Source organism: Oxyura jamaicensis, chromosome 23, assembly GCF_011077185.1.
Source record: "Oxyura jamaicensis isolate SHBP4307 breed ruddy duck chromosome 23, BPBGC_Ojam_1.0, whole genome shotgun sequence".
Lineage (NCBI taxonomy): Eukaryota > Metazoa > Chordata > Aves > Anseriformes > Anatidae > Oxyura > Oxyura jamaicensis.
The window spans coordinates 2,551,365-2,561,643 of record NC_048915.1 but is presented as its reverse complement, the minus strand read 5'-3'; the positions used below and the strand labels follow the sequence as shown (position 1 = coordinate 2,561,643).

Genomic DNA, 10,279 nt, shown 5'->3' with positions numbered 1-10,279 from the left:
CCCCCCCCCCCCCCCCCCCCCCCCCCCCCCCCCCACCCCCCCCGAGGCCCGCCGGCCCCCCCCGGTCACCCCCCCCCCCCCCCCCCCCCCCCCCCTCCCCGGGGGGCAGGAGGGACCCCGGAGGGGGCTCCCGTTTACTTCAGCGCCCGTGCCAGCTCTAATCCTGCGGAGAGATCCTAGGAAGGAAAGAAGAAAAAAAAATAGAAAAATAAAACCACCAGACGAGTAGCGACAAGCAGGGAGCAGCCCCGGCACGCAGTGTAAACGGGAGGCGCCCCCGATCCGGAGTCCGGCTCTCCTGGGAAGCGACAGCACGACATGCTTTGTACACCCCGCCGGCACGCGGGGAGGCTGCGGGACGAAGCTCGAGCTGCTCTTATTTATTTATATTTTTTTTTAATTATGCCTTTACGCACCAGGCTGAAGGGATCTCGGAGTCTCCAAGCGGCGGCGGCTGCGGCACCGAGCCCGGCCAGGCGGGGAAAAGGGAAGGGGGAAAAGTGCTGCGGGGACGGAGCGGGTCCGGGGCTGGGCAGCTGGCGAACGGGGACACGGGAAGGAAGAGCAAAGAAATACAAAATAAAATAAAATAGAGATAGAAAAACCAACTGGTGTGGAGGAGGAGGAGAATACGGACAGCGAAGGCGGCGTTGCTGTCTTCTTCCCCAGAGCAAAAATAATAATTAAAAAAAAAAAAATCCCAGTTGCGGTGACAGTGAAGAGTCCAGCAGAATTCCCTTCCCTGGGCAAAAAATAAAAATAAAAATCCAAATGAGGTACCTGTTCCACCCCATAGCCATCGCCCCTTCCCACAGTCCCATCAAGCTCCAGCCACTGGTTCTTGTCTCTCTGAAATAAAACCGCCCGGGCCGCGGCAGGCCCGGAGGGGAAGCACCAAGCCCGTGGCGGGGGCCCCGGCCCGGTTCCTCCCGGCCGGGTTGTTCAGCAGAGATCCAGTCTCTCCTCGGCCCTGCAGACAGGCAGGATTGTTCAGTGCTCCACGGAGACGGAGCCTTTTCCAGGTCTCGCGTGTTTCTCCAGCTTTTTTTTTTTGTTTGTTTTAAAAAAAAAATTATATATATATATTTTTTATATACAGTACAATGAAAATATCCATGGAAACAAATGGGGTGGCCGGTAAGGATGCTTAACCAAAAAGCCCAAAATAAAACGGATTCCCAGCTCTTCCCCAAACCGACGCTCGCCTTCCCTGCTAGTCCTCCAGGACCACAATCTCCACGTTATGGACCTGGTGCTGGTGGTCCTCCACGTCTCCCACCACCTTCTCCTCAGTCCTCAGCTCGGTCTCCAGGATCACCGCCTTGCCCTCGGCCTCGTCCGCGTCCGCCTCGGGGTCGGGCGCCGGGTCGATCTCTATGATGGTCTGCCCGTCGTCCGAGGTGCCCTCCACGGCTTGGATGGTGGAGGTGAGGCCCGACTCCATGGCCACCAGTTCCACGGGGTTCACCACGGCCGCCACGTTGGCCAAGGCGCCGCTGTCCTGCATGGCCGCCGAGCTGAGCAGCGCCAGGCTGGAGGACGGGTGGAGGGTCACCGTGTCGGAGGAGCTGGTCTTGGACGAGGACACCACGGTGGCGTATCGGAAGAGCTGGGAGCCGGACGGCAAGGTGTGGACAGTCACCGGGCTGGAGCCTTGGCTAATGGTGGCCACCGGGATGTTGCCCACGGAGAACTGCTGTCCGACGGGCGCGATAGCGATGGGCGAGATGACGGTGAACTGAGGCTGCTGGATGGGGGTGGAGGGGCTGAGGACGGTGGCGGAGGCCGGGCGCTGCAGCCGGGGTCTCTTGGGGGGTTTGGGGGCGCTGACGGGCATCAGCACCACGTTCTGGATGGTTTGGGACTTCGCCTTCTGGTCCTTGGCGAGTTTCTTCTGCTCCTCCAGCTGCCGCTCCAGGTCTGCAAAGAGAGGGTGTAAGAGGCACGCGGGGCTGGGGGCAGCGGGCTGGGAGCTCCCAGGACTCGAGGGCTCCGCGAGCAGCCGCTACAGCCCACGTCTGCGGCAGCAGGACCCCCGACCACTCCCTCTAGCATTGCACTCGGGACCAAACTGTGCCAAGGGAACAGACCCGGGTCCTCGTTTCACAGCCCCCCTTGCCAGCATGAGGAACATGCAGTGCCCTACACCACTCAGCTGCTTCCTTCATGCAAAAACAATCAAAAAAAAAAGATGGGAACTTGGCTCCCCGGGTGAAACCTGCCTACGAGGAGAGGACGAAGCCCCTCCGGGCAGCGGGAACAGGTTCCCGAGCCTGGCTGGGTCCCGGGAGCCTTGGACACGTGGGACAGGGACAGGACCGCCTGGGGCAGCACAGACGCCTGCCTCGACCCTCGTCTGCGTCAACGCGGGAAGCCAGAAGCAGCGTGGTAATCCCGTTTACCCAGGGCAGTAGGGGACTAGGGCAGCCCTGCTAAGAACAGGTCCTACGGGGCGTGGAGAGGAGGGAGCTGAATCCAGGTCGGGTTGTTTGTTGGTTTCAGCTCAGGGGAAGCCACACGAGGCACCGGGTAGCTCGGCACCAGGACCAGCTCAGCACCACGCAGACGGACAAGTTCATGGGCACAGCACCGTGCTGCCAGCAGCTCGGATGGCTGCAGCACAGCCCTCAGCCAGCACCAGCACCTATTTGCTAACGCCAACTCGATCGGGCTCCCAGCGCCAGGACCTTGGCTGCAGACAAGGGCTCAGCCCCACTTCGGGCTGCTGAACGCCCCCAAGCAGCTGCCCCGGGGACACGGGCAACTCCACTCAAGCCCTGGGATGGAAAGGGATCGGTGGAGGTTCGTTTCGGGGCAATCTGGAGTGAAGAAGACCCCAAATATTGTTCACTGGGGGTTACGTTGAGGGAGGGTCGCGTTGGTTCCCCAGAGCAGCAACGGGACGAGGAGCCGAGGCACCGACTCTACCTGCCAGCGCGTAAAGGAACTGCTCTTCTCCTTGCTCCGTCTGGTTTTTCCTGTTGTCCAGAACCTTCTTGACTGTGTCCATCAGGCCAAATGTGTGAGCAACGTTGTTCAAGACTGCGGCATCTGCAAGGAATGTGCAAAGGGATGAGTGCCTGGTCCCACGGGGGGCAAGGGTCTCCGTCAGGTACTCCGAAGGTGCTGTTATTACACCAAATTTTGTCTTTTGTTTTTTTATAAAACCATCCCCGTTCTTCCACGAGGGCTGGCTGACGAGGGCAGACCCAGCTCCCTCATCCTTCTGACATCCAAGAGCAAAATAATCCCATTCACATGATAAAGAAAACGAAACAGGGATGTGTCACCCAAGCAGCTCAAAATTGCTGCAAATGAAAGCGTAATTTGCAATCACAGAGATACAAACGAGCTCCCCACCTACAAATCATCACCCCATGCTGCTGACAGTGCCATTAACATGCCAGCTCCACCGAAAGCTGTGCAAAATTTCTATTATAATCCACTGACTTCAATCACTCACAGCTCCCAAAAGCTGCCACCTACCAGACACGAAGATTTGCCAGCCCAAAGCTACTTTAGGGGGGTGGGGGGGGGGGGGAATAAAAAGTCCTGGGTAAAACGAAGTTTGTGGTTACATGGGAGTTCTGTCGGCAAGAGCATCGACAAGAAGTGCTCTCAAACCCTGTGCTCACGGGGCCGTGAGCTGCACTGGATTAGGGCACTGATCCAAGGCAAAAATAAGCCTCAGAAAGGGAGCGGAGCTATTTTTAACCCAGCTCAGTTCCTTCATCTGGTTCAGCCCCAAAACCCGATTTTTTGGCACAAGCGAGGCCAGACCAAGAAGTGAGGGGGTAGGACCTGTTTACGGTCACTGCCATGGGAAAAAAAAAAAGTGTTAGAATGGCTCTGGTCTGCTCGGAGATCTGCTCCAACGAGCACCGGGAGCTGGGGACGGTCACCCCGCGGTCTCAGCACGCGGCTCCCTTTGGAGCATCCTTTCCTCACCGCAGGGGCTCCGGCTCGCGACCCACCTGTCATCTGGAAGGGAGACTGGCCCAGCCTCTGCTGGACGCCTCTCAGCACTTCCTCTATCTCCTTCTGGATGTTGCACACAACCTCCTCCATCAGCCCCACGTCAGCGATTCCCTTCCAGAACATCAGCGTGTCCTCTGGTGCGGGGAGAGGGAAGAAGAAGTCAACGGGCACGAGCATCAGCGGGCACATCCCCACAAGAGGACCTTAAACCTCAGCCCTGTGCAGCAGGAGTAACTTTGCAAGACGACTTCTAATTTAGTCGTTGGGGTGGATGTGACATGCAAAAAAAAACAAAACCAAACACCAAACCAAACCCCAAAGGAACAAAAATAGATCCAGGAAGCAAGGCAGCAACAAGTTTTCAAGCAGCACCATGACCTCCAAGGCCGCTTTTTGCTGTTTGTCTTCGTCCTCCCAAGACGCAGAGCTTAAAATCTTAGGGGAAATTCTGCCTGAGCTTCCGTGCTGACCCTGGGAGGGAAAACAAGGCGCCACAGCCAGGGAAACACAGCCCAGGGGGCTGCCAGGGTACGGACACGGGCTGCTAACCACAGGATGGTTTCAGCCTAGCTCCAGGCCGGCGGACGTTGACATACTTCAAATAAACTAAAAACCAAACAACCCTTACTGTAACTAGTAGCAACTAGTCACTAGCTCCGAGGAATCAGCCCCCAGGCCAGGGCTGAAGCCCCCAGCAGCAGCAGGGAGCTCTGCACGCCTGGGAAATGCTGGGATGGCCCCGGGGCCGTGGGGCAGCTCCGCCACTGCCTCTGCTCCCGGGATTTCCATCTTTACATCGTAGCAGGCAGGCAGAGGGGGAGAAGCCGCCCGAGGAGCTTACCCGAGATCTCGTCTGTGTCCTTTTTCATGCCTTCCTCAGTGGCCATGGTGACGGCAGCTGTCAGCGCCGAGTTCCACTCGATCCCCTCCTCCATGCTCTCCTCCGACAGCGCGATTTGGGTGATGCTCCCTGCCAGACAGACGCCGTCAGCCCTCCCCGCAGCGCCCACAGCGCCAGCCCCAAATCCCTGCCTTGCCTTCCGCCCCCTCACCCCTCCCCGGCTCTTTTTCACTCTCATGGTCAGGTTGGTTTTGCCTGGCTTCTTTAAAGAAAATCAGCTAAGAGCAAATGATGCTGCTTCGCGATGGGCTGTGATGGGCTCTGGGGCTCCTGGAGGGAGGACCACGTACCTTCCAAAAACCCAACCAGAGCTCTGGCCTAAAATTAAAAGAAAGGGATCCGAATAAAGAAGTGGGGAGCAAACAAGTCTCAGCCCAGCCACCTTTTTCCCCCTGTATCATCAGCACCAGAGATGCCCTAATCTCTCAGGAGGCGACACGATCCAGGTCCATGCTAAATGGAAACAAATCCAGCTTGATCCGAATTTTCTGGATCCAACTTGGGGCACCTAAGCCAATGTTCAGCCACTGTAAGGTTTTCTCATGCAGCCACGGTGCTTTCCAGGAGATTCTCCTTAGCCCACGGACACCTCAGCCATCTCACCCGCCCAGGGCCTTATGGAGAAGTAACGCTGGGGTACAGCTGGGAGCATTCTTCTCCTTTGACCTCTACAAAGAGATCGCTCTCTGCTCTGAAGCATGGGATTAGCTGAGAATTTGTAGCTGGAGTGACCGTCAAATCATGCCATCGTGCCCCATGCGCTGATGTCCAGGCGATGTGGAACAGAGGAAGAGGTCAGCATGCCTGGACCCGTTACTATTAGCCTCTGTTACAGACCCTCAGATAGGAAACACATCAGAAAGCACGGCCCAAGCTCACACGGGGCTCCCAGCCAGGAGGGGTCCCTTCCAAGTGAGCTCCCCAGGCTGCCTCCAGCCACTGCTGCCCACCCCGAGCTCCCTGCCCGATGCTGCAGGCAGCTCTCCAAGAGGACAGGAGAAGCACCTTCCTCCCAGAAACCAGGGCAGCCTCCTGAACTGCCCTGCTACACCCGGGGAGGAGGCGGGGAGCGGCGTGGGAAACCTGATTTAGTACGCCCGGGGAAGAAGGCAGCAGCAGGGGAAGCTCGTGCCACTGCTTCCTGGCTTCTTACCGTCAGCAGAGGTGGGAGTCTGCACCACGCTCTGCTGGCCCGGCACCGGCGCTCGGGCGCTGCTGATCAGCAGGTCGAACTTGGTGCTCCGGCAGGTGTTGGTGCAAACCTTGTCGTGCTGGTAGAAGTCGATTTGCCCCGAGTCCATCATCTTCCTGCGCAGGGAGGAGGGAGAGGAGCAGCGCTCAGCTCAAGGCTCGGACGGGAGACGAAAGGGAGCGATCCACGTGGGAAAACTGCGGCCGCGGGAAGGACGGGGAAAGGGGAACCCAGCGGCACTCTTCGCACAAAACATCTGCGGAGCCTTCAGATGGCACAAACCCACCCCCAGCTTCACACACGCGCGTCTCCAGCTGGGGACCTGCCCCGTTCCACCTCCAGCAAGTACCACGACCCCCAGGTGAGGCCATTTCCGTACAGGATGAGGAATCCTGCCCCGTACACCGGGATCTCTGCCCCACGGGTGCTGCTGGCCAGGTAACGAGAGTCCCCAGGAGATCTTTTGGGGACTGCAAGGCAGACAAAATGCCTGCTGGGGATCCTGCAGCTGCAGCGATGAAGCCCTGAAGCTGGCCACAGCGGCGGGCAGGTCACGTACCTCAGCATGATGCCTCCGAGGCGGATGGCTCTCTTCCAGTCCTTTAGGGTTGACTTCCCAGCCAGGTGAACAAAATGCTTCGGGCTGATCAGCTGGTCATTGAACTGGCAAGGAGATAAACACGGGGCTCAACAAGGAAGCAACGCTTCAGGAGACTGGGTGAGGACCCCACCACAGCCAGGCCAGCTCACCTAAGCCCCCAGCCCTTCCCCAGAAGAGGAGCTGCTTCCCAAACCCCAGCAGCTCCGAACCCCTCAGCACAGAGCGCTCGCAGCCCAGCAGGGCCGGTTTGCAGGGCCGGTCAGCAGCACTCAAACCCCTCAGCCCTAGGCAGGAACAGCCCCGAAGGCTTTTGTACAGGTCGTGAACCAACTCTGCTCCCTGTGTGAGCTGCAGTCACCTCGGAGATCGGTTTGGGAGTACGTCAAAGAGCCGAGCAGCGTCCCGCTGACACAGGTGAGCACTCGGGCATCCTCCTGCCCTGCCCCAGGGACCGAGGTCCCGCTGAGGGTCTCGGCAGAGCGCCCTCGCCGCAGCAGCAGCCCGGGACGCAGCCTCAGAGCATCAGCTGCTGCTTTAGCACGTTGTCAAGTGGAAAAAGGTAACGGCAAGATGCCTCTTCTCCAGGCAACCTGCTCCCTGAGGAAGTGACAGGAGCGGAACACCAGGACGCCGAGGGAAAGAGACAGGGGAGAAAAGCTCTGGCAGCTCTCACTACGCTTCCCTGCCTGCCTTCAGCTCCAAGCGCCTCGCCGTGTGCCAAACACGGCTCTGCTTGAGGCAGCAACCGAGAGCAGCGCTGGAACGTAAGGCGGGTGAGGGGCCTTCCCCCTTCACCCACTCTTCCCTTCCTTCTCCCCACGCTAAAAATGCCGGCATTAACAGCCCGGCACGCTGAAGGATGGAGTCACTCAGCTCCAGGACAGGGCTCAGACAAAACACAAGAAGCAGGGAAGTGCTGCGGAGGTAAAGGGCCAGACCTAGAGGGCGGAGAAGAAATCCGCTGCGGGAAGTCTCTTACCTTGACACACTTGACATTAATTCCCGGACAGACGAACTTCTTCCAGAGCAGGATGGCTTTGCTCTCCCCGCAGGTGATGGGGTAGGCAATCTCGATTTCCTCGTTTGTTTCAATGGTGCTGGGGTCTGAGGGAGAAAAGGCAAAAAATGAAATTTGCCACCCGAGAGGCTCGAATCCTACCAAGTGCGAGCTGAGAGCTCACCGGCTGAAGACCAACACTCAGGAAACCACAAGAAGGGCCGCTCCTAGCTCAGGACCCGACCTCTTTCAGCCTTCTCCAGTTACTGCTCAAGCAGCAAGCGGAAAAAGCAAATCTGCTGTTAAGAGAGCAGCACTCAGCTCATGGGTTAGGAGAACGTGGGATCGGAAACCCAACACATCTGTGAGGAGGGGGCCGAGGAGAGCAACCACCACGTTGTGGAAAAACAATCGAAACACGTTTCACGGGTTTCTTGGAGCTCTGGTGTCCCTGCAGCAGGCAGATCGGCCATCCACTCCCCAGACGTTCTCTGCACGTGCCGAGTTTTTGCTAATATTGCCAAGGGACCCGCACCCACTTGGGAAGCAGAACACTAGTTAGGATTCAGTGGCAGCACCTAACGAGGGGACGCTTTATGAGCCCATGTATTGCTCAGGGAGCACGTGGGGCCGGCCCGCTCAGTCCTTCTGCACACCGAACCCAAATCTCTCCGGGTGTTCCATCACCGAAGAACCGGCTCCCGACGTTCAGGACCCCGTGGGAGCCCTTCCCACTCGCTGCAGGAGAACCAGGACCTCACCTCCAGGACCGAGCCCGAGCAGACCCAGTCCAGCCCGGGGGACAGCACCCACGCGGGCAGAGCCGGAGGGAAGCCCCCAGCCCCCAGCTTGGCAGCTGAGGGGGAATAACGCCCCCGCCGAGCAGCAACTCACCGAGCCCTTCTTCCAGCTTGTGTATGGTGTGCGTTTCGACGGCCACCACGGCGGCGCTGGCCTCCGAGCCCTCTTGGTAGATCCTGTTGGGAAAGCGCCCGCGGGTAAAGGAACCGCGCGCGGCGCGGGGTTAAAAATCCCCCTCGTTCCTTTCTCGCCCCTCCTCGAGGGACGGGTTTGGACAGTTCCAGACTCAGATATTTTGGGGCACGCACAACATCTGGTAACGGTCCCGGGGGCTGGAGCAGGCAGAGGCGTTGCCAGCCCTGCCATCGCACCGGCGGCTCCGCAGGCCGCGTCCCCCCAACCTCTCCCTTTGATTTCTGACACCGGCAGCCGCCCGCAACAACAGGAAGCGGAGCTCAATGACCCAGGATTTCCCTTCCCTCCTGCGTGACATTCTGCAGCATCGGGGCGACTTCCCCCAGGCGATCGGGCAGGGAAGAGCCATCGTCAGGCCTGCAGCCACCCCCTGCAAACATCACCAAGCTCGGGAGGATAACTAAAAACCCCGGGTGCCTGCGGGCACCAAGGCGGCCTCGCAGGCTGTGTGGCGCAGCCCCCCCACCGGGGATCGGCTGCGGTTTGACGAAATCCCACCCGGGGAAGGGCGCCGGGGGGGGGCTCGCCCCACGTCCTCCCCGCCTGGCGCAGGGCGCAGCGACCGGCATCCTGCGGCTCCGCAGGACGGCTCCGGCCCTCGGGAGCCCCGTGCCGGTGCCACACACAAAAGCTTCCCCGAGTTACGCCCGGGGAGGCTTCAGCCGGGGTTATTTTCCTCAAATAAAACCCCTGCGGGGCTGCAGCCCCCAGATCCAGCCCCCCCCACCAACCCGCCGCCCCTCGGTGCCCGACTCACCCCTGCTGCACGGGCTGGAGCTGCAGGATCACTTGGGTCTTGGTATCCTCCGGGTTCTCCCCTTCGTTGCCGTCACTTGGTACAACCACCACATCGCCCACAGGGACGCTCACCTCGGCGTTCGCCATCTCTCACATGAAGCCCGGCGGCGGGGTGCCGGGGCGCTGCAGAGGGCAAGCAGAGGCAGGGCTGCACCGCGGGAGGGGGAAACGCCGCGGCATCGTCCCCCCCCCCCCAGGTCCCGCTGCAGCAAACAGGCTGCTGGAGAGGCTTCTCGGCTTCCCGAGGTGGCAGCAGGCGGATTCAATTCGCCCCCAGGGAGGCGGCAGGTGCCCGCACGTCCTCCCCAGAGGGGAGCTCGCTCCTCGCCAGCCGATCGCGGCGGCTACGAGCAACCTCGCCCGGCGACGCCGCGCCGGCGGGCTCCTAGGGTTGGTTTCAGAGCATTACGGAGGGAAGCACTGAGCTGGCTCTGTCCGCCAAAGCGCGGGATGAAATCGGCCGCGGGCGCGGGATGAAATCGGCCCCAGGATGGACCCGGCCCTGGCCCTCTGACGGGCTCGGCCCCGGGATGGATTCAGCCCTGGGTGCCAGGCGCTCGGTTCGGGCTCGTCCTCACAGCTCTGCAAAGCGCCCTGAGCTCCCGCCGGCCTCCCCAGCCCCGTCCAGCTCCCGCCCGGGGGTGAATTCGGTGCGTGGGGGAAGTGACAGCAGCGAGCACGGAGGCCGGTGGGACAAGGAAGGACAGAGTGAGAACGGAGTGAGGCCGGGGTGAGGCCAGGACCAGAGCGAGGCCAGAGCAGGGGTGAGAGTGGGGTGAGGCAGGATCCAGAGTGAGGCCGGAGTGAGGCCAGAAC

The 10,279-nt window shown here is 60.2% G+C and overlaps 2 protein-coding genes across 2 annotated transcripts in view; both read right to left on the bottom strand.

Annotated features, from left to right (window-relative positions):
* The window catches only part of YTHDF2 (YTH N6-methyladenosine RNA binding protein 2), a 21,169-nt gene extending 15,886 nt beyond the window's left edge, over window positions 1–5,283 (bottom strand). Inside the window, exon 1 of the mRNA XM_035345512.1 lies at window positions 5,262–5,283. Coding sequence (XP_035201403.1) covers window positions 5,262–5,280 — 19 coding nt within the window. The 5' untranslated portion in view covers window positions 5,281–5,283. The remainder of the gene's footprint in view (window positions 1–5,261) is intronic.
* GMEB1 (glucocorticoid modulatory element binding protein 1) lies at window positions 1,042–9,550 on the bottom strand. The gene is made up of 9 exons (XM_035345513.1): window positions 9,423–9,550; window positions 8,564–8,646; window positions 7,652–7,776; window positions 6,631–6,734; window positions 6,033–6,187; window positions 4,820–4,948; window positions 3,975–4,112; window positions 2,929–3,051; window positions 1,042–1,920 (listed from the first exon to the last, which is right to left on the bottom strand). The coding sequence occupies exons 1-9, from the start codon at window positions 9,548–9,550 to the stop codon at window positions 1,214–1,216; spliced, it is 1,692 nt and encodes a 563-aa protein (XP_035201404.1). The 3' UTR covers window positions 1,042–1,213.
* Between the last annotated feature and the right edge of the window lie 729 nt (window positions 9,551–10,279).

Bases quoted from the DNA above. Each gene is read 5' to 3' on its own strand.
- GMEB1 (XM_035345513.1), bottom strand. From the start codon at position 9,550: ATGGCGAACGCCGAGGTGAGCGTCCCTGTGGGCGATGTGGTGGTTGTA. The intron at 8,647-9,422 runs GTGAGTCGGGCA...CTTTCCCAACAG, and splicing joins CTCCAGCCCGTGCAGCAGGG to GATCTACCAAGAGGGCTCGG. The intron at 3,052-3,974 runs GTGGGTCGCGAG...CATTCCTTGCAG, and splicing joins GTCTCCCTTCCAGATGACAG to ATGCCGCAGTCTTGAACAAC.